This window comes from Equus caballus, chromosome 30, assembly GCF_041296265.1.
Source record: "Equus caballus isolate H_3958 breed thoroughbred chromosome 30, TB-T2T, whole genome shotgun sequence".
Classification (NCBI taxonomy): Eukaryota; Metazoa; Chordata; class Mammalia; order Perissodactyla; family Equidae; genus Equus; species Equus caballus.
This window is the reverse complement of record NC_091713.1, coordinates 6,941,048-6,964,790: the sequence shown is the minus strand read 5'-3', so window position 1 is coordinate 6,964,790 and position 23,743 is coordinate 6,941,048. Positions and strand designations below refer to the sequence as shown.

At 41.5% G+C, this 23,743-nt stretch overlaps 1 protein-coding gene across 1 annotated transcript in view; it reads left to right on the top strand.

The window, feature by feature from the left end:
• Positions 1-559: 559 nt before the first annotated feature.
• Positions 560-23,743, top strand: part of LOC138921521 (uncharacterized) — a 39,954-nt gene continuing 16,770 nt past the window's right edge. The window contains exons 1-3 of the mRNA XM_070255744.1: positions 560-637; positions 991-1,442; positions 20,844-21,430. Of these exons, the coding sequence (XP_070111845.1) occupies positions 560-637; positions 991-1,442; positions 20,844-21,171 (858 nt within the window). The 3' untranslated portion in view covers positions 21,172-21,430. The remainder of the gene's footprint in view (positions 638-990; positions 1,443-20,843; positions 21,431-23,743) is intronic.

The window sequence follows — 23,743 nt, the reverse complement described above, 5'->3', positions numbered from 1 at the left end:
TTTGTAAAAGTATGTCAGTTCAATCACTTTTGGTATATCGCTGCTAATGGGGTCGTTCACACGTTGTGAAACACACAACGCCAGATTTAATTCTGCCCCAAAATTTAGGTCATTGCGAAATACCATTCTAAAATTGCAAATGCAGGACAGGGAGATGGGGGTGAGGACAAAGCAGAGGAAGACACCAATTTCTTCTTGTAAAACATGACAGGGATGGTACAAAACAGAGAAGGAAGGCTGATCCCTTTTATAGAGATTCTTTTTCCAGAGTGTGTGTGTGTCCATGTTAATTCCAGTTAAATATAAATGACGAATTAATGTCAAGTGGGAAACTGGCTGCTCTGCTCTGTACCGGCTTAGCACCGGTGCTCTCAAGTTACCCTAATTGTAGAGAGATGTCCTTGTTTTCTGACTTCATTCACAAACCATCCCTGATTATTTCAGTTTACCTTTTTCTTTTTCCGGAAAATCTTTTTCTAGTCACGAAAAGGGGTTGTCTGATGCAAAGGCACTTAGCTTATAATGATTATTGTTGTTCTTATTAACATGAAGTACGGGAATGGCTTTGCTGGAAGTTACCCACCCAGACCCGGACATCTGTCTTGGCGGCACACGCCCCTCTCCTTACCCGGCCATGGTCGGTGGCTAGGCGATTTGAGCCACCGCACTGGCTGGGCTCCGAGGGAGATCGGTCCCCACTCTCCGCAGACCGGAGCGCTAGGCTGGAGGAAAGCGAGACGGGACAGTCATTGTTCTCCCAGGCCCAAGGAAAAGCGCCCAAGGTAGCACCACCTCTCACGTTCGGGCGAAACTTCCCCGAGCTCCCGCTTTCTGGGCTCGGGATGGGTCTCCACATCGCGACCTTCCCTTTCCTGGAGTAGGCCACTCCGAGAACACACTACAGTCACCTTTGCGCGCTCCCCGGGAGCCGGCATGGCACACAGCGCATCCCAGCGGCCGCGTGGCCTCCTTCTAGCCGTGACCACTTAGCTTCCGGAGAGCTTGCCAGTCGCCGCCGCAGCCGCCTCGCAATCTGGGTACTCGAGAGCCTGCGAGAGCCAGGCTCGGCCGGACCCCAAGGAGGGCGCGAGGCTGCGGCGCAGGGCCCCGCCCGGCACACCTGGGAGCCGTGAGGACTGGGAGACGCGGGGCGCGGCAGAAGGCTGGCCCGGTGCCGGAGCCGCTTCCCCGAAAGCCGGCCAGATTGGAGCAAGGCGAAGAGGGAGCGTCTCGCGGCAGCAGCCTGCTCCTCCGAGGGAGGAACCCCTGCTGGGGCGGCCGAGCAGCGCCCGCGAGCCGCAGAGACGCGCTGCGCCCATCATGGAGCTGGCCGGCCTCGGCTCTGCGCCGCCGCCGCCGCAGCGGGAGCAGGACACAGTGGAAGCCTGGCTGGACGATCACTGGGACTTTACCTCCTCTTACTTTGTTAGGAAAGCCACCAGGTAAGAAGAGCATCCAGGGAAGACGCGACCGGGGCGCGGAGCGTGACCTGGGGCTGATCTCTCCCCTCTTTTGAATTTTCCCCTTCGTTCACCATTAAACCCCCTCCGTTCCCAGGCCCTTCGCTTTTGAAGTAGGTCCTTGGTCCTACTTGGTGTAGAGACCTCGACTTTAAGGCGAGTACAGTCAAAAAACCCAAGCGTCGGATTCGATCCAACTTGCTCACAAAGTTCAAATACAAAAATGTACGTTCCGCCCCCGCGCCCGCCCCCAACCGTGATCGCCCTGGTATTCCCTGGGAGCAAGATTATTTTCATACAGCCGTGCTCCCGGGCCTTCCTCCAGCCCTTCTCTAGCCTCCTGGTTCCCCTAAATATCCTTAGCGAAACCAAAACAGTTTTTGAGCCCCTTCCCTTCAGCTCCGCAAGCACCATTTCCAACTCGGTCCCAGCGGCTCCGCTTCTCCCCCGCCCTGGCGGGGCGGGGAAGCCGGGGAAGGGGCGAGACCACGAGGAAGTCCAAAGGCAGCAACATGCCTGAACCTTCCCAGAGTGAGTGCCTTTTGCCCCCTTCCAGTCCCCCGATTGTCCCGCGCGCCTCCTTTCACTCGCTCTTGCGCCCAAGGCGGCGCCGCCAAAAGGGCTCCGCGGAGGGGATCGCGGCGCGCACACAAAGGGCGCGGGGGAGAGCGGCGGGCAGCGGACCCCGGGGGGCTGGCGGGTCTCGCGCGGCCCCAGCCGACCCCATGAGGCCGGCTCCTCCTGGTCAGGAGCCAAGCGCCGGGCGGCCGCGGCGGAGGGCGGGGAGGGAACCTGTCCTTTGGGAGGCGGCGGCGCAGCAGGCAGTCGGGGCGCGCGTGGGAAACGCTTGCCTGAGAGTTGGGGAGGAACTGAGGCTGAAGCCGAGGGACGAGGAGGGTGGAGCGGAGAGCGCGCGGCGGGCGGGTCCTCCGAAGCCCGAGGAGTCGGTGCGAAGCCGGGGCGCGGGCGAGGCTGCTGCGCGCGGACTCGGGCCCACTCGAGGACCCACGCCTTTGCAGAAGGGTCCCGAACCGCGCCCCGCCGGCTCTGGGCAGCGGCCATCGGGCAGCCCGCGCTGGCCGGCCCGGCCGCCCGCGAGGCGCGCAAGGGGCGGTGATGGTGGAGGAGCCGGCCGGGACTGGGCGCTGGGCTCCCACCCGCCGGCGCGCGGCCTCGGCTCTGCGGGGCGCTCCCCGCCAGGCGGCGCAGCGCGGGGCGGCGGCGCGGCGGCGGGGGCGGTAGGGGACCTGGCTTCGAATCTGGGTCTCACCTGGGCGCGTCGTGGACCCCCGGCGCCTCCTGGAGTCCAGGGTCCGCCGGGGCCGCAGGATCTGCACCTCGAAATTCCCGCGTTTGCTATGTTGCCCTTTGGAGACAAAACAAGGTACTTCCTTCAGCATCCCCCCTGTCCCACTTTCCCCTGGGGTGCGGCGGGGGCCGGGTGCTGGGTGGTGGCGCCGGGTCACACCGGTGGGGCGATGTTTCATTGAATATAGATTGTAAGACATTTTTGTCTTCCTTTAGTCTCTTGGGGATGTATTACTTTGGGGTGTTAGATGTGGCTCTTTTTAACCCTTTCTCCTAACGAGTTGTCGATTTGATCACTTTCGGGGTTTTTGGACAGAGGCGATGGCTTTGGGACAAATCTTATGTTTTGTTTAATTACTCCACCTTCGTTTTAAATCCTCTTTCCCTCTTTCTCTTTCTTCCTTCAAAATCCTAAATCTGGAGCGACCAGAGTAAACCCGGAAAGGAAAGTGGTTTCTTCTCAAAGGGCACTTTTCTGTGAGTTTGGGGCGAGGCACTAAGGCCATCCAGGTCTGGAGTTATTGATTGCTGTCGGTTGACAGTGTTCAGATGTCACCTGCTACCCCAAGGCCATCTGTCCTCACTTTCCTTTCCCCCTACGTTTCCACCTTCTGCCCCCCGTGAATCCTAGCGCACAGAACGGGGAGTGGGCAGAGAACCGGGCTGAGTTTTTCAGCGTGTGTGGCTGTTCATGGAGGTGTTCTTTAGGCTGATTATTAACAGTTGAAAGAAAAAAGTCGTTTTATAAATCAGCATAAATGTCCTTCACCCCCCTCCCCCAATGGCATAAATTTGGGATTGTTTGTGGTAGTTTTTAACTAGTCATACACTTCACTTTCAAAGCCTGCCAAAACATTGAAAGTAACATATTATTGGAAAATAAATGAAAAGAGTTAAGTTACATTTCTTTTCGCATTACTTCTCCCAAGTAGTATAGGATTAAAACCCTAATTCTCAAAATTATACTGCTCTGTGTAAAATTTAGATCGTCTGAGACTATATACTGTTTTTCAGTTAAGGTTTTTATATTATAGTTGATGTTGACAACAGGCTGAACACTTTCTATGATATATATGTGTGTACATATGGTCTTAAGAGAAGAGTTTATGTTGCGTATAAGTTGGAAAGCGAAAGTGTCCAATATTTGAGTAGTACAGGCCCTCATTTTAGGAGTTGCAAAGTGCTGAAAGTTGTCAGTGTAAAGAATATAATCTGAGAGCTTGTGTGTACCCAGAGGTTCTTCACAAAACAATATTCCAGTTTGGGCTGAAATTTGGTGGCATTAACTGGAGACTTGAGACTGAGAGTTTGGACGTTAGTTGATTATAAAAATGCCAAACAGCTAAATCCAGTAAGATTCACATGGTTTTGGTACAAACTTATCGCAGACATTTTAACTTTACAGCTAAGATTTTATTTTTTAACTAGAAGCTCACATTGCTTTGCTTTTTTCCCTTTTATTACACTTTGTAAGTGTAAATGAATACCGTATGTGATTCAGGAACCCATGAAACAGGATAGTTCTGTAGAGGCATTTGGCATGTTTTAGGATTTGAAATACATTTGGATTCACTTAGATTGGCCATCTGTGCCTGTAAACAGGCGTGTTGATGGAACTATTTCTAGTTATTTGATTTAATTGTTGTCCTTTGACATTCATGCATGCACGCTTCTCTATCCTGTCCCCGGACATGAATGAGCTGCACTCAGTAGCAGTCATTGAACAGAATGGAGTTCCTGGCATTCCTAAATTCTCATTTAAACACCTGTGAATTCTGGTTGACCTTGAATGCAGTTGTGCTGCTCTGTTACACTGTTTCTTGTAACTATCTTCAGCTCTGGAGCTAAGCACCCCATTAAAATCTGTAGCTTGGAGCCTAGAATATACGCTTTTTCATAATCACAGCCTGTTTATATGAATTTGAGAGAGTCAGTTGAACAAGTCATAATCTACTGGCATAAAAATGCATTTGAAACTAGTAACCGCAATATGTGGAAAACTTCCACCCTCACTATTGTAGACAACTTTGCAGTCCTCCAGGCCAGAGATCCTGTCTTAATTAAGGGCTCTTAAGGCTCATGCATTCACAGCACAGCCTTCCCCTGCTAACGCCGCTTAACAGCTGTTGTTATTCTTGACAGCATATTAAAATAATGTTACCTTTCATTAGTTACTAATCAGCTCTGTGGTAGTGGGTGATATTTTAGGTCATTTAGTGTGGTAGGGGTAATATAATCGACTTTTTATTGCTTTGTTTTGTACTAGGCAAAAGCTTGAGAATATTTGGTATATACTGGAAATAGGAAATATTAAGTGAGGACAAGTTTTTATGACTGTTTGGATCAGAGCCCAGAACCTTCACACCCCGTGTAGTTTTCTGTTGTAGACTTTTCATTCGACCCTGCAGGGCTGTGCTGAATTAGTTGACCTTCCAGGTCCTGTGTTTGTGATCCTTTCTTTTTGGTAATTTTTTTCTCATCTCTAACAGCTGAAACATCGTTGTTTGCAAGATATTTTTATTAAAATCAGATGATGAATATAAAATAAACATTGCTATGTGCTCTTAAAAGTGACTCTTTCTATAACTACATAGGGATAGAAACTTTTCACAATTTTCAGACAAATGGTTTGTTAAGCAGTCACTAGTATTAAAGATAAAACTCTGTGGGCATGGACTCAATCTGACTTCAATGTTATTTATAATATTTTTCTGATGGTGCAATTACGGCCTTTTTTGCTTTTATTGTGTATAACCAGGGGGTCCATACAGCCAGCTCTAAGCAGTTGTTAGTGACCTAAAAGTCCTCATGTGGATTGAATTCTTCCTTTCTGGAAGAATTCGTAGGAGCCCCTGAAAGGATATTTCTCATTGCCCTTCTAGCTCTAGTGTTCTCCAGGTTTCAAATGCAGATCCATTCAGGTCTTGAAATACAAGATCATGATTCCTAAAATGTGGTAGAATTAATGCAGTCGCCATTAGTCATAGATGGAGATATCTGTGTGCTTAGTATGACATCATCTAAATAGGCCTGTAGTACTATTCAGTAGCTTTTTTTTTTCAGTTTGTGATCAGAAGGTCTCTAGAAACTGCCAGTATTTTCACAAGGTCATGTCTTCAGCACCTCAAGATGAGCACTTTTTAGCATTTTGATTATGTCGTGTAACAAAATTTCCTTTTAAGTAATTCCACCTAAATAGATGATTTGACTCTGGTCTCTGATATCATTTTCTTTTAAAATATTTGAAACTGCTTTCAAGTTGTATGGATAAAGTTTTCGTCTTCACCTTTCATCTGATGACAGAGAACATGCCTTACTGAGATGCTCCCCTTCCTCTGGATTTGAAAACACAAATTCACTTAGAACTTTGTTTGAACTTCCCAGTGCCTTTTAATAATTCTTGGGAAAGATTTCTTTCATAATTGAAAAGGCTAATCGGAACTGCTCAGTATTTATTAGTTTATCCCCCAAACATTTTTCAACTAATAATTTATTAAACCGTATAAATTTATTATGTTGTATCGAGTTAGATTTGTTCTCTGTTCTCAGAGCTGATTGAAGGATAAAAACCTCTTCCTGGGATAAAAGCCTTTCGTAAAGACTGCAGGGCGATTAAATAAATCCCTGAGTTGGTTGATAGTGGAGGGTTGAACGATGACTGATTTCTGAGTTTAGGATGCAGACTAGCTGCTGACTTGCAGGACTTCCTGTGAAATTAGTTTAACTGGACAGATGGACACTCAGTGGGTCAGTGTTACGGCGGATTGACGTGGCCTTGGCAATATCTGTTATGTCAGGTTCTCAGTGAAGAGTGCCCGTGAGCTACATACCTAGGAGTAAAAAATCGAAGAAAGTCTTTCCACATGAGTCATCTGTTTGATATTTAACTCTGTAATCTTATTTACTGACTCAGTAGTCTCATTTTATTTTGAATTATATATATATATTTCACAATGTAAGTGCTTTATTCATTTTCTCTAATTGGTAGGAGTTTATACTTATTGCCAACCAAATGTTTAAGACAGGTAAAGCGATCTCAGAGTTAAGTTCATCAGAATCATTTAGATAATCATTCTAAAAAGCTTTTCAAAAGCCTTTAAAGAGATCTATGTATCTTTCCCTCGGTCTTCTGGTTTGTAGTTTGCAGGAAACATGCTTTTACAGTGTTCTTGTGCCATTGTTAGCGTCTGCATTCTTTGAGATTTTTCCCTTAATTCTGACTTGTAAAGTAAGATTAACTTTTTGCAAATTATCTTCTCTGAATAATTTTATTATATTTAAACTTGGGGGAGAAAAGATCCTCGCCTGATATTATACTTCTAGTGATAACTACAAAAAATAAGAATCATCATTTCCTCTCTGTTGAATACCTATGCTGAGGTCATAAGAAGAGAAAAGATCCTGATCTTTTAAGCTGGTGAAATAATTAAAACACACATACAGAATCTTTGAACTTTCAAGTTAGAGAGAATCATGTAATCCAGTGTTTCTCAAACTTAAGTAATGTTCCCCTGTTAAAGACACATCTTCTTATTGAGCTCTAGGATATTAGTTAGAAAGCTTTTGGTCACAAGTGACAGAAACCCAACTTAAACTCATATGAAATTAACTCACATAATTGAAGTGCCTGGGGATTGGTTTGGCTCTGAAATTCAGCTGATCAAATAATCTTGTCAAATTCTGTCTGTCTGTCTGTGTATCTAGCTAATCTATCTTTCCTTCTTTCAGTCCATGTATCCATCCATCCATCCGTCCGTCCATCCATCCATCCATCCATCCATCTTTTTTGCCCCTATGCTGTGTTTATTCTCCTGCATACTTTCTTCCTGTGCTAGAAAAGTTTTTCTTGGCAGATTTATGTGGGTCTTAAACTTCTGATTCTAGAGAAGTACCTTCTCATCTATATCAGTCCTCTCAAAATTACTCTGGCCATGTTTGGGTCCCATGCCTTCTCTGTACCAATCACGGTGTCCAGAAGAATAGGGCTATCTGATTACTTTGTTGGGGCAGGTAACCCATAGTTGGATATGTCATTGGGGGAGAGGGAATTCCCAAAAGAAAGTGATGAGGGCACACCCAGAAGTTCCAGATACCTGGGGATTGGTTTGGCTCTGAAATTCAGCTGATCAAATAATCTTGTCAAATTCTATCTGTCTGTCTGTATATCTAGCTAGTCTATCTGTCTTTCCTTCAGTCCATCCATCCATCCATCCATCCATCCATCCATCTTTTGGATGTGGACGTCCTTTTATTTTAATATTAGTTAAATATGGAATTCTTAAGAGTAGATATAATTTAATCACAGTTACAGCGTTTATGCAACTGTAATACCAAAATAAATTTATAATTTAATTATGAATAAAATGATAAAACTCCAGCCAAATGCAAATTGACAGCATTCGTTAACTCACCCTTGCAAAGTGAACGTGGCCCTGACTGCCCGTTGGAGGGTCTGGTGAGGTCAGCTCGCCTTTGCTGTGGCTGCCTTAGAAGGCATCCTTCACTGCTCCCACTGGGTCTCTGTGTGAACAGTCATGAAACTTTATTCCTATGGCACAGCATACCAGCGTTTGGGTTTTACTTGGTTTGAAAGCATATTTGCATATTATATTTACATCTTTTATTTTCTCTTTATCCTACAACCACTCGGCTGCACTGTGATTGTAAACACAAATATAAACCTGACTGCTAAAATTGTAGGACAGTACTTGGTAATAAGGTGGTCATCCCACTAATTTAAAGTATACTTCTTTGCCTTTTTTTGGTTTTACTTGTCATCAGTGTGAAAACACAAAATTAAAAACATTTTCACAGAAAAAGTACAGATCTTCAAAACATACTTGTTTTGGATTCTCAGGACTTCTCAGACCTCAGATTGAGAAACGCCAATAGACCAGTCTCTCCCATATCTAAGCTGCAAAGCAAGTCAGTTTACACATTCACAGCATAGGTTTCAGTTACGATGTTTTTCCATTCAGATGTAAGTAGGTTTTCCTTAAAGGAACATTTTTCATACACGTGATTATGAATGCGCAGAGAATTATAAAATGGGTCTCTTCCAACTCTCGGTCAAATTTGAATGTAAAACCATATGAGGATATCACTTGGAGGTGCCCCAAATCTCCTGTTTCATTTAATACTGTTATAGTATGTTAATCTTTTATTCATCTAAACCGATGCTTCCCAAAGGGCATGCTATTGGCATCTTGGTGGACCAAAAGCTTTCTAACTAATAAGACACTTTTTTTTGTTGTGAGAGACTGTTCAGTGCATTGCAGGCTGTTTAACGTCTCTGGGCCCCAGACACTAAATGCCAGGAGCACCCCCATCATTGTGATGCCATGGTCACAATGCGCCCTAAGGGCTGGCACCATGACTGAGTTGGGAGCCACTGTACAGAACCCTTTAAGATTTATTCCTGTTTATGGTGGGCCAGGGCCCCACGTAGGACAGACTCAGACTTCACCCCCAGAACTACCTCTTTCTGAGAGTATGCCCTTAGGTACTTTATTTGCTTTCTCTGTTGAATGGAAATAAGAGCATTCACTTCATAGAGTTCTTGAGAAATTTAAAGGAAATAACGCCTATTTCCTTACCTTTTTTAGAGTGATTTTCAGTTGTTTACTATTTTACCTTGAGAATCATCAATGCCTTAAATATAATCACCAACTGTGATGGTCATTCCCTTATTCTGGTAAATGGGAATTAGAAGAACAGAACAGGGGTTTTATAGACTTTAAGTGTCCTTCTCATTCTTTAGATGAATTTTTATTGATGGTTTGAACAGAACCTTTGTGGATTGTGTAAGGTCCTGGAAAGGTGACTGGAATGGGAGACCAGACTTCCCGAGTTTGTCCACAGCTTTGTGACTGCCACAAGTTAATAAACCTCCACTTTACAATGGGAGATGAGAGGAAATGAGAATCAAGGCAGACAGATTAATCAGTGAGCTTAAAAATCTCGTCCAGCTCTAAGCATTCTGGATTCTCACCAGGAGAGCAGAGTGTCGACTTCTCAGATTGAATAGTTTCCTCCTTTAAGTATTTTCCAAATACCTGTTGTGGATCCAGTTCAAATTATGCCAACTATGTAACTAAAACTGTATAGAATTAGGATCCAAGAGCAGAAAAATTTCTAACATTATAATGTGAGTTATTTTTATGTTTTTCCTACAGATAATTTTAGTAGATTTCCATATGAGTTATCAACTATCCCTTTCCAGACAGGAAATTAGTACACTCTTTGTAATTCTGGCTGTAGTGATTAATTCACATGACTGATGAAGAAAGCACTGGAGAGAAAGAAAAAGGGATGATGTTTTAATAGTAGATTTAAAAACACGAGAACTCGTGTTTTGTGGATCATTGAGGGCGTGCAACTTTTTGCTCTTGTTTTGTTCAAGGCACCCCACAAGTCTCCCCAAATGTTACTGCTCAAGGGACCTGCTATATGGCCATCCTTGAGGCCCATGCATCAGCCTGCTTACAGAATTTCCCCAAGTGAGCCCCCTTGGGTAGGAGCTAAAACAGATCAACTTTAATCCCCAAATCTGCTGTCGCAGAGTGTTAAAGCATTGTTTTATCATGTGTTAAAAACATTCTCCAACTTAGAATGACAGTTATTATGAAATACTGCTATGGTTTTCATCATAGTAATTAGTTGTATATTTTCTCAGTCAAAGGGTTTTATTTTATCTTTGATATTTTGGAAAAAAATCATCCCCCAAACCTATAACTTATTTTTTTTTTAAAAAATTAATTTCTAAGTAGTAATGGAAAAACAAGTTACGTTCTTGCAATTATTTTTCTCAACTAAATGTTCAGCTCTTAATCTTTCTGTGTTACTCAGAACATCATGTCATATGTAAGTGTAGTCGTTGGTCTAGGGACTCTATGTTTTTTCAGTACTAATTTGCGAAAATGCTAACGTTAAAACAACTTTTTCTTATGAGTGTTTCTGTAGAGAAATTAGTGCTTTTAAACTAGGAGCCACAATTGGCTAACATCTAGTTATTCTATAGAAGCCCATCGAATAAATTATTTTTATTTTTACAAAAAAAATTCACTTTTGAGGCTGGCCACATGGTTTAGTGGTTAAGTTTGATGCACTCTGCTTCAGCGGCCCGGGTTCCTGGGTTGGGATCCTGGGCGTGGACCTGCACCACTCATCAGCCATGCTGTGGCGGCATCCCATATATAAAATAGAGGAAGACTGGCATGGATGTTAGATCAGGGCTAATCTTCCTCAAGCAAAAAAAATTAAAATAAATCACTTTTGAAAGTATACTCCATTTAATTGGTTAACTTAAAAACAGTAGCTATCATGTGTTAAACATTGTGTCCCAGGGGGCTGGCCCCGTGGCCGAGTGGTTAAGTTTGTGCACTCTGCTTCAGTGGCCCAGGGTTTTGTTGGTTCGGATGCTGGGCATGGACATGGCACCACTCCTCAAGCCATGCTGAGGTGGCATCCCACATGCCACAACTAGAAGGACCCACAACTAAAAATATACAACTATGTACCGGGGGTGTTTGGGGAGAAAAAGGAAAAATAAAATCTTTAAAAACATTGTGTCCCAGACTCCATGCTATCATTTTATGGGCATCATTTCCTTTTTCTTAAGAACCCTATGAGGGTTATTGCCATTATCTCCATTTTAGAGAGAGAGTAATTAATGTATCTAAGGTCTCACTCTTAGATAGTAGTAGTTCTGGGATTGAAGGCTAAGTCTTTGCCACCTGGGACCTTAAGCACCATGCTCTGCTGGAATTCACTGTCCGTATTCCTGGAAGCAAAGCAAGGCTCCTAGAGTTAATGTCATGTGACTCTCACTCAGGAAGAGGTGGAAGTTTCTCCTAGGGCCACTTACTGTGCAAGCATCTTACTAAATGATGTGCCTAGAGACCTTGCCCAAGTGGGTTTAGTTTCCATATATAATTTGAGAGTATAAAAAGTGGGAACTCTCAAATGACTTTTTAAAATACAGTGGCTGACAGTTTAGGTACTAGGCCATTACAATTATATTTTTAGTATTAGAACATGAAATACCCTAAGTACAGTATATTTTCAAAATAATTTTTATCCTTTGATACATTATTTTAGGCAAGAGTACAAAATACATTAAACTAGTTGCTCTACAAGTAGGTTTCATCTAAAATCTAATTACATTTTTTTTACAATTTTTTTTTAAGATTGACACCTGAGCTAGCATTTGTTGCCAATCTTCTTTTTTTTTTTCTTCTCCCCACCAAAGCCCCCCAGTACCTAGTTGTATATTCTAGTTGTGAGTGCCTCTGGTTGTGCCATGTGGGATGCCGCCTCAGCATGGCTTGATGAGCGGTGCCATGTCCATGTCCAGGATCCGAACCCTTGAAACCCTGGGCCGCCGAAGCGGAGTGCGTGAACTTAACCACTCGGCCATGGCGTGGTCCCTAATTAGATTTTTAACTCATGAGAGTTATTGTGTTTATATCACAATTTTACTTTACGTTGTAAGTTTTTCTTTTTCCTTACTTTTCTAGATGCCAAGAAATATTCTATAAAACCTAGGCAGCATATTTTAATTATTTTTCCCTTTCAAGACATCTGGAATATTGAATATGAATTTTTAGACATTTCTGTCTTTTTGAAGATTTCTTTTGTAAGATGAGTAAGCGGTTCAGCTTTAGTAGAAAGTAAAGTTATTGCTGCATGGAGCCCTTATGGACACAGGCAATAGTGTGTGTGTGTGTGTGTCCCTTTTGCTAATCATATTTGAAATGCCATGCAAGAGCTTGGGTCCCTCCTTCCTGTTGATAAGTTTTGCATATCCTATTTAATACTTCTAGATAGTAGGCATTTGGAGGAAGCTGTGACTTGTCTAGATTAGTAGTAAATTTCCAGAACACAAAATAAATTATAGTTTTCTTTCCTGTGATAGGTTTATAATAATCTTGAGTGAAAATGAGAAATTGGGAAAGGGGGAAAGTTTTGATTCTTAACAGGATGTGCCATATTTTCATTTTTTAACTGAATGTTACTGATCTATAAAATTTTTAGAAAGTATGAGATCAAGTGTACCCAATATACAAAACTTATTTATATCCCTAAAAAAGGTATTACTCGCTTGGCACCATGAAATTTAATCAATAACTTAATTGAGTCTATGATACACTTTTCATCTACCTGAAACATATGAGCACATAGGAAGTGTAGAATGGAATATATAGCGCTTTCTCTCTGCCATGTGTGTAATTTTGATGAAATAAGCCTTGTGTTACAACCATTGTAAAAGAAGGACAGTTCACCTTCTAAGCTTCCTACCCCCCTAGAATTCCTTTGATGTTTTTTATCATTCAAGAATGAATGTATTCATCCCTCTGTGTGTTAGTAAAGACATAGCAAAATGTCCGGCCCTGGAAATGTCAAGTTCAGCTTTTGCCTGCAGCCACTGCTAGACCCCAGCTGCCTGGCCTTGTGAGTGTGTGAACTCAATTTAGTTTTGAAGGGCACTCCACCCACGTTGTAACACCGTCTTGAAGGGCACAGTGCTGTTAGTGCTGTAAAGAAGCCTCATGAAATCAAAATGTGTTGAGCGTTATTCTTCATGACACTGATTTTTATATCAAATTGTCATTGGAGGAGCAGTTTGAGCTGCAAAAGTCTTCTCTGAAATAGAATATTAGGACAATAAACGGGGATTGATTGCATTCATTGTTCAAAAGAGATTTGAGATTTAAAATTCAAGTTACATTTTTGACAACTTATAGCAAGTTTTTGGCAGCTTCCATTGGTTTTATTTCCTACTGTCTAATTCCTATCAGTGTTTTGGGTTCTTGACTTGCTCAGTGTGGGAAAGGGTTGTTCAGCGATCCTGCGCAGCGTCTGTGGTATGCAGAATACAGGTTTGAAGCCACAGATAGGATTTGCATTTGTGTTACCTGAGCAGAATAACTCCCAACATTGATTTTTGGTCCCCTCTGAGATTTCTCCAGTTATTTTAAGACATATTGGAAAAAGTCTAAAACAAAACTAAATCTAATTTACCCACTTAAAATTGGTGTATAATACAACTCATTTATGAGGTAAGAACTTTTGTGTGTAATAAGATGAGGATGGAAATAAATGACTGGAGGATAATGAAACATGCGGTGAGGGGACAGGGAATGGTTTGGATGGGATGTTAAGCATGAGGATCTCGTCATTGATTATAAAGCCTTGGCATCAGTTTTCATCGCCTCTCCCTTGGGCATGGCTTTGTTTCCAGTGTCTAGGGCCTGTTGTCTTTCATTAAGAGCCTTGTAAACGTTAAATCAACTCAAAGACTTCAAGACAACCGCTCTGCTTGTGAGTGCTCCCAGGTTTGCAGGGCAGTGAGCAAGGACAGGCTTGCACATGGAAGTCAAGTCTCTGAGTTAACTAGTGCTGGTAGCAAAGGGTAAAATACCTTTGTGGAACAGATGTCCCCTTCGTTCTTTTTGCTCGGATGGCTAGGGTGTAACTTATGTAGAGTTAGGATGTAACTCTTCTTTTTTGGGGTAAAACTTAGGGAGAGTCTATAAAGAATGGCATTCTGAAGTATCTGCTTTGGCCAAGGACTTCGAGTCCTCAGGGTGCATGTAGTCAGCCTGTTTCCAGACCCCATGAAGCCCCCTCAGCCTGTGGGCCTGTACCCAGGAACACCACCTTTTTTCCCTTGTCTTTTCCCTGGTTCTCTTGGCAGAATTTTATGAGGAAATAGCCGTTGCTCCTTACCCCAGCCCTACATCTCCATTGGGATGAGTACTAAAGCATGTGAGACAGCAAAACGTTAAATACGTGGGAGAGATTTTGAAATGCTTCCACACGCATTTCCTATCTGACTCGTATGTCAGCCCTGTGCGGTGAGTGAAGGAGTAAGGCTATGTAAAAATGAGGAAGCCAAGGGACAAAAAGAGGCTAAGGAAGTTGATTGACCTAATGATGCCCGCCTGGCCTTTGATACCATAAGCCGTTGTGGGGTCTTCATGGCCTGTTAATACAGCTGCCCATTTTTACACCTGGAGAACCTGAACTCCAGAGAAATTGTAACTAGTTCACCCTCACATATGTGTCGTCTTGTAGCTGGAACTGGAATTATCTGCTGACCGCCAGTTTGGTATTCTTGACTTCATACCCTGCTGAAGTCAGCACCTTGCACTTCGAAAAGAAGTCAGAATAGGTGGTATTTGCCCTGTTTATAGAGGATGAAATTGAAATGCAGAAAGAGAAGTCTGCCACTGGTTACACATCCTGTTAGTAGCAAATGCTAAGACTAGATTAGAATTTAGGATTCATGGGTAAAAAACACAGCTTCTTAATGCTTTGTCGTCCCCCAAATTTTTAGCAGTTAGTCAATCTGTCTTTTATATGTCGACTGCAGTTTGTTTTTTCTCAATTAAATATATTATATAGTATGGTTTTGAGAGTAACAGGAGAAAGCTTGATTTAAGGAGGAATTTTATGCCACAAATTATTAATCCAGGAGCTTTCAAAAGGTTCCTTTATCCATACACAGGAGCACAGTGTTGTATACAGGATCCTTTGTGCTCTTTTGATGATAAAATTAGTATTAGAGATTTGATAGCCTGGAACTCATTAGTATGCTGCATAGACCTTACCGTTTCTTTGTGGTCTTTCTGCCAACAATTCCAGTTGGGAAAAACAGAAGATAGAATGACTAGAGTGGCCGGCTAAAGTACAGGACACCCAGTTAAATTTGAATTTCAGATACTACTTATACTAAAAAATTATTCATTGTTTATATGAAACTCAATTTTAACTGAATGTCCTGTATTTTTATTTGCTAAATCAAGCAACCCTAAGAATGACTCTTGTCTCGAACACATTTATAATACATTCTGTTTAGTGCCTTGTCTTAGATTTCTTAAATGTGACCTGTTTTCAGAGAAATACAGACGTGGGATTCAGGCAGGTTTTTTAAGGACACTAACCTTAAGAATCTTTGTTCTCTTGAGTCCTCTGAGGCAGAGTTCTTACCTCCGTGGTTGAGTGTGCCATCCTTTTGTGATCTGGATGGAAAGAAGTTAGAGACTGTTATTGGAAGTGATCTTACTCTCCCTGGCCTCATGTGCCTGAATTTGACTTTGACCCTTTCTGATGCAGCGGGAGGTTATGGAGGCCTTCTTCATGACAAGCACTGAGGTTCCCGAACTTTTGTATTCTTCCAGGCTGTAAGACTTGGAACAGGAGACCTGGTTTTGCTACCAAATAGCAGAGTATGTTTGGTTCAACCATTTAATTTAGCTTCATCATTGACAAAGCAGGATTGTTAATGCCTGTCTCACTAGGTTTAAATAAAAGGTGCTTTTTTACCCTCAGTATCACTAATGTAAATAGTTTTCAAAGTCCCATACAATCAAGGAAGAGCAAGAAGGGAAAACAGAGATCGTATGCAAGGTCATAGGAGTGATTTGCCCGGTCAGAATCACCACGCAGCTTTCTTGAGTCCCATCTAGTACTTTTTACCCTTATATTTGACATGTTTACAGTCACCTTTTCCATCTTTATTCGTTTGTGTGCATTTACATTTAATTTGATATGACAGCAAGATCCAATATATATATAAATTAACCTCTGAACACAAAATAAACTTCAGTTTGGGGAGGAGAGGTCAGTTAATAATTTATCTGAGGTTGCTCATTACCATTTCCCTGGTGCCCAGCCCTGCTCAGCGATCTTTACCTCATGAGAATAATTCATTCTAGACAAAAAGGACGCTTAAAAGTGAATTCAATTAAAATAGCAGTGAAAATGTTTTAATTGGAACTTTATCTTGAAAAATGGAACCGTAGATTATGAAAGTAAATTTATCTTATTTTAGATTTCATAAAATTGAGATTATAATGAAAACTCCTTGCTAATTTTTACAATAAACAATTGATTTTCTGACAAAACTATACCATAAACCATGGCACATGTTTATCATATAAATACATGTGTACCTCATGTTTGACTTTTGCAGCAGGATCATAAAGAGATTTTTTTCCCCCAAAAAATAGTTTTTTTGAATTAATATTTGAAAACTTCATCAGTTTTTCCAAGGGCCTTTCTTAGTCTAGAATGTAGTTATTTGAACAGAATTCTCTTTTCAAGTATCTGTTATCTCATTATCCTGGTTGATTCTTTCTTCAGTTGTTAGCTGGTCTTTAATTGGGCATAGCTCTTGTTCGTCAGTGGCTCTGCGTAATATTAGAATGCTTCTCCAGCATCACTTTTGTCTACTTCTGGAAATTCTGTATCTTGTATAGGAATTTCAATTTCAGTTTGCAGGTGATTTGTACTTGTATAGAGACTGAAGTATTAAAAACTCATCGGAAGAGGATAGAAGTTAGTCTTAAGAGGAGGGGCCCACTTCATCCAGCCACGTAGGTCATGCACTGCAACACTTCTGGGAGGCCTGACGAGGGAGGTGTGAGGGACGATTTAATTTGATCTGTGGTTGATTCATAAGTGATGGTTTTGATAACATGTGTTTTCACACTCAAGCATATAACCGCAGGGGCTCAGATAATCAACAATGTGGTCATGAGAAACTCCTTCCCTCCAGGACTGGTAGTTAATAAGAATTGTTGATTGAATGACTGAATATACTAGATCCATTTACCTGTGTCATTTAATACTGAGTTCATGTCTCCAAGAAAATATCTAGAGGTAAATCACTTGTGAGACAATTAACTATAGTAATAGACAACACGTGAAGAATTTTTTTAAAAGATTGGCACCTGGGCTAACAGCTGTTGCCAATCTTTTTTTTTTCCTGCTTTATCTCCCCAACCCTCCCCCCGTACATAGTACATAGTTGTATATCTTAGTTGTGGGTCCTTCTAGTTGTGGCATGTGGGACACCGCCTCAACGTGACCTAACGAGCAGTGCCATGCCTGCCACCAGGATCTGAACCCTGGGCCGCAGCAGCGGAGCGCATGAACTTAACCACTCGGCCACAGGACTGGCCCCATGATGAATTTTTGAACACTGGCTCTGAGACATGTAGTCGGCACTGCAGCATATATGAGGATAAATTAGCCATGATCAGTTATGATGCTTAACGTCAGAGAGATGGTTAATAGCTAAAACACAATGTTGATTTTCTGTAACGAATATACTAGCATTCAGATATTCAAAAGACTGTTGTCCCTTTTGATGCAGTTAATTTAGGAGGCTTCATTTATTTATTCACTCACTTCACTCAAGAAATATTTACTGAGGACATACTGTGTAACAGGCATTTTCTATGTGACAGGGAATGCAGTAGTGAACAAGGGAGACAAGTAGCTCTGATGAAAATTTACATCTGGTCAGGAAAGACAGGCAAACCAGCAGATGAATAAACAAGAAAAGTATCTAATAATGAGATGAGGAGGCTGTGATCAGCCGGCGCAGGGGAGGGGAGAGCATTCCAGACTGGGGGCAGTTGGAGCTAGTGTGCTTGAGGAGCACCAAGGAGGCCAGCATGGGCGAGAGCAGCCGCGGTGGGGGTTTCAAAGAGTTTGGGTTTTATTCTCAGTTCATGGAGGAGCCAAGTTGGGTAGTTAAGCTCTTAAGGTTTACTCTGTTAAAAGATTACTCTGGCTGCTGTCTGGAGAATGGATTGAAAGGGGCATGTATGATATGAGAGAGAGCAGTTAGGGCTGTGGCCATAGTCCAGGTAGGATATGGTGGGGCTTGGACCAGAGCGGTAGGACAGGAGATAGAAATGAACAGGTTGGGATAGAAGGTTTTGTGAGTCAAGTAGATGCAACTTGGATTGGACGTGAGAATGGAAGGAAATGGAGATTGAGAGTAATTCCTAGGTGTCTGGTTTGAGTGACTGGGAGGTGATGGTGCTATTTCTTACTGTGAGGGAGACTGGCTGGGAGTGAGGTGGGAGCAAGATGACGTTGGGAGGGGCATTAGGAATTGTTTCCCCCGTTTTCACCTGTCTGCTTAGATATCCACATGGAGTTGTTACGTATGTGGTTTGATTAAAAAATAAAAAGGTTGATCACCATTTTCCAATGAGAAGATAAGAAATAAGTTAGGGCAACGTTTTGGGTTTGTAGCTGAAATAGTTAAAATACCTATTTTCATATTGATTTCGCAATTTAAGTTACTTGTACATATTTAAAAATCTCGTAAGTTCCATGAATTTACACGTACTGCTGTTTTCCTATCTTACATTTTACAAAACAATTTTATTTAAAAGCTTCCTATACATTTTTGACAGCTTCACATGTGTTTGTGACATCAATTGCCTTTGGCACTGCGGCTGCCATATAAGCATTTCCCAGAGTACCTCCCCCTCATTTCTCTCTGTTTTTAAGATACAGCATTATTTGAATCAGTGTATGTTGCTGTCACTGGAAAGTTTGTCCTAAGTCACAGCATGTCTTCATAAAGCATTAGGACAGTTATTTTTTGGAAACTCTGTGCGGTGGGTATATACTTGTGATCTGTGCTATGGACCTGTCTACTGTGTTACTTTTAAAAGAGAGCTTTAAAGGGGTTTTATAACTGCATCCAATGCTTGAAATTATGAGGGCATCCGGATAATATCTGTGTTATTTTTTTGCCCATTTCATTCTAGACTGGCACCATTTCAGAATAATATATATTTACCAAACAATACAGTGTTGTTCAAAGTAAAATAATTAAGGGAGCATCCCATAAATGAAAGACTTAGTGGAAACTCAGAAATAAGACAACCTCTTCTTTTCCCCTCAGCTTTCTTCTTTTTTCACTTAATAAATCTGGAGATTATTTGTATCAGTGCATATGACCATCTTTCACTGTCTGCCTAGTGGTCCATAGGATAAATGCGTTTAGCTAGCCTCCCATTGGTGTTATTAGGTTTCTTCTCACCTTCGCTAAAACAAATAGTACTACAGGAAATACCCTGGGCATTGGCAAGCTTTTTTTGTCTTGCCATTTGGTGAAAATAATCCCTATGTTATTGTAGGGTAGAGATTGCGTTGTTCTTATTATGGGCACATTCTTTTAAGTATTCTCAGCAGCAGCAAGTTTTTATCTTTTGAAGGTAAATTTGAGTTTTGGGGAAAGTCAAGTCTTGTGCATGAGCTAGATAGTAAGTTAGCTGTTAGTCTAGGTTTTTTTGGGTCTTTGTTTTTTGAGAGGACGGCTTAGTGAAAACCAAGATCTAACTTTTAGATAAAACTAATCTTATTTGGCTTACAAATTTTCTTAGAAGTTAGTTTCAAAAGAAGAATTCCAAAAATGTCTAAAGTAATGGTAGTATCAATTGGTATAAGACTATGGCTTTCCAAGGGGAATTATTTGAAATGAATAATCATTTGGATGTGTATGATCTGGTATGTTTGTTTAAAAAAATCACCCACTGTGAAGGCTTTAGCTCAAATAGGTTTCTTCCACAGGAGGGTACATTAAAAACATAAATAATTTAAGTTTTCTTGGATTGAATTTTTAAAATTAGGTATTGCCTACTTTTTAACTTTCTTCCTTTATACCAGGAGTAGGTAATCTAGAATAAATCATTTTTACCATTCATCATTATTAGGATATTTACAGAAGTCTAGTCTTTCTATCAGATAAAATTGTTTGCATTTCCCATTTCCCCTTCTAAATCTAATCTATATATAGCAATATAGATAAAACTATCTAAAATCAAGCATATTGCTAGCCAAATTTAGATAAATATTTATCTTTAACTTTCAAATATTTAACTTCAGAACAAGTTGTATGTTTTAAACAGCAGATTAATTTCCCTATTTATGTTTTCTTAAGACTATTGTCAAATTTAGTGTCTTTTACTTTAATATAAACTGGTTTTGAGAAAAGCAGACTTGATGCTTGATGTGTTGTAAATCAGGTATCTGAAAATATGTATATATGGGAGTCATACTTTATTAAAATTATTCATTGAAGCAATCGTCCCTTACAGTTTTTCAAAATAAAACTTTCTTAACCAAACCATCTTGTTTATATTTTCTATGACAAATCGAATTATGATCTGACCAGCTTACCGTGAAGGAATTTTTAGCAGCTGTCAGAGGCAGCGCCTTTCCATCTGAAATATTTAATGTGTCACGTGTTCTGTTCTGCAGAGAGATGGTCAATTCATGGTTTGCTGACAGAGTTCACACCATCCCTGTCTGCAAGGAAGGTGCCAGAGGCCACCCGGAATCCTGCTCTTCCCCCTTGCAGCAGACTTCCCATGCAGATAGCAGCGCCCCTGGGACACAAACCAGGAAAATCTCTGCCTCCGAATTTGACCGGCCTCTTAGACCCATTGTTGTCAAGGATTCTGAGGGAACTGTGAGCTTCCTCTCTGACTCAGAAAAGAAGGAACAGATGCCTCTAACCCCTCCAAGGTTTGATAATGATGAAGGGGACCAGTGCACAAGACTTGGAATTAGTGAAAGATGTTTCTAGTCTTTTGGATGTCACAGCCTTGTGTCACAAAATTTTCTTGCACATCCATGGACTCATTGCCGCTGACCACTATTCCCTGTTCCTCGTCTGTGAGGACAGCTCCAACGACAAGTTTCTTATCAGCCACCTCTTTGATGTTGCAGAAGGTTCAACACTGGAAGAAGCTTCCAATAACTGTATCCACTTAGAATGGAACAAAGGCATTGTGGGTCATGTGGCAGCGCTTGGTAAGCCTTTGAACATCAAAGATGCTTATGAGGTAAATAGGGAGCCTTTGGAACCCTGGAGATGGGCTGGGGAGGGGAACATGGGTAGGCATTGGACAACTACTGTGAATGGGGGTGTTATTAAAAACTGAGATGTATGCAATAAGATAACTGAGAGGTAGTAATTTGTGTACTTAGTTAAAACTAGAATGTATGGTAGTAACTTTCCCATCTTTTAAATCTTTTTTACTGGTGGTTGAGTCAAGGATATGAACCTGAGAAAAATCTTATCTTGTTTTTCTCCTTAATGATAATTTAACATAGCTCATCTCATAGTTATATTCTCTCATCACTATACATTTTCCTATCTGTTATTTACATGTCTGAGGATTTTACTGAGATTCCAACATGATAGGTCCAAAAACTGTCAAGAAACCAAACTCATAGGCTTTTCAAAATTCATTCATTCATTCATTCAATCATATCCACTCATTCAAAGTCTCATTGACACCAAAAAAGTTTGATTTTCTGTCTTTCCATCCTTTCTTCCGTGTAGTTCTATGTTATGTATAGTTGCTGTACATTGTGCTATAGTTATGTATAAGTCTTTAATTAAGGACCTAAAGATTATACTATACGATTCTTCAAACTTTCTATTTAAAATAATCCTTTTTATTGATAGAATTATGGGTTTTAAACAAAGCATCTTAATTGAATGACACTTGATATATTTATGAAATACTTTCTAGCACTTTGAAAGAACAATTATTCTAGCTACCTACCACATAGTACACCATAAAGGTTCCGGGATAATCCCAGCTCGACATTCTTATATGTAATTTGAGAGGTCACTTCTGTTTTGTTCACCCCTGTATCACTGGTGCCTAATACAGTGCCTGGTGCATGGTTGAGTCTTAATAAGTATTGATTCAGTGAAACTTATAGTAGATAAGATAGATAAGTAGAATAGAAAGCAGAGCATAATAGATGCCAAGGAAAATGTGGTAGGTTCATGGAAGCAGGAGATGACATTGAGTTGGGGAAATGGAGAAAGGTTTCTTTGAGGAAGTAATGCTGATAACGGATCCTGGAAAATAGATAAGATTTGAATAGATTGAGTTGCGTGCACGGTGAGATCCAGATGTAAAGAGAAGCTGGAAGAAGAGACAGGGAAGTTGGATCGCATGGCACTTGTATGGAAATGTAGGGGTATAGTCAGTATAGACATTAAGGAGCTGTTGGAGCAGAGCCCAGAGATTGCTGGGGTCTTGAATCACCAGGTTGAGGAGTATGTATGTGGTCCGGGGCCATGGGGAATAATTGAAGATGGTTTGAAAAGTGGACTAGTATGATTCTGACTGTGCTTTAGAAAGATGAATTTTACAGTGGTCATAAAATGAATTAGAGGGAAAAATACTGGAAGCTGGGAGGATAGATTATTGTAATAGTGTGAAGAAGTGAGGACCTGAACCAGGGCATTGGCCTTAAAGATCAAAAGGAGGGAATGGACTTCAGATGAAGAAGCAGAATCTGCTGGACTTGAGAGCTAATGGGAGATGGAAGTGAGGAGGAAGAGAGGAGTCACAGGTGACTCAGGTTTCAAGTTGGGTAAATAAATGATGGTAACTGGTAAGGAACACTGAGGGCAGGGATTTGGGGAGAGATGTCGTAGCTCAGAAAGGTTAAATCCTGAGATATTTTTCAGAATCCATTCTGTACAAGCAGTTTCTTCAATTCGGATTCTTCCTGGAGCTCTCTCCATGTCCTCTTTGAGCTCTGTAGTAACGTCACACGGTAGCTGACTCCAAGAGGGGGGTATTAAGGACACAGCTGAAGGACTGCTGCCAGATTTGCGGAATTCCCTTCCTGTCTTAGGTGACAGCTGTGTTTCCGCTTTTCAAGGGCACTATAGTCTCAAGTACAGTAGGACCATAAATATGCTTCAGTTTTGCTGAGAAAGTTTTCATCTGTCCGCGTGCTTATGTTTCTTCAGCCCAGAGAATTTTTTCCCTTATAAGCATTTTGTTTCATCTGCTTACCATCTTTAAAGTTTTGACAATGTAATTTTTGTTTTGCAGTTAGTAATGATTTAATTCTTTTTTTTTTTAAAAAGATTTTATTTTTTCCTTTTTCTCCCCAAGCCCCCCAGTACATAGTTGTATATTCTTCGTTGTGGGTCCTTCTAGTTGTGGCATATGGGACGCTGCCTCAGCGTGGTTTGATGAGCAGTGCCATGTCCGCGCCCAGGATTTGAACCAATGAAACACTGGGCCGCCTGCAGCGGAGCGCGCAAACTTAACCACTCGGCCACGGGGCCAGCCCCGTAATGATTTAATTCTTGTACTGCTGTCTAAAAGAGGCCCCAT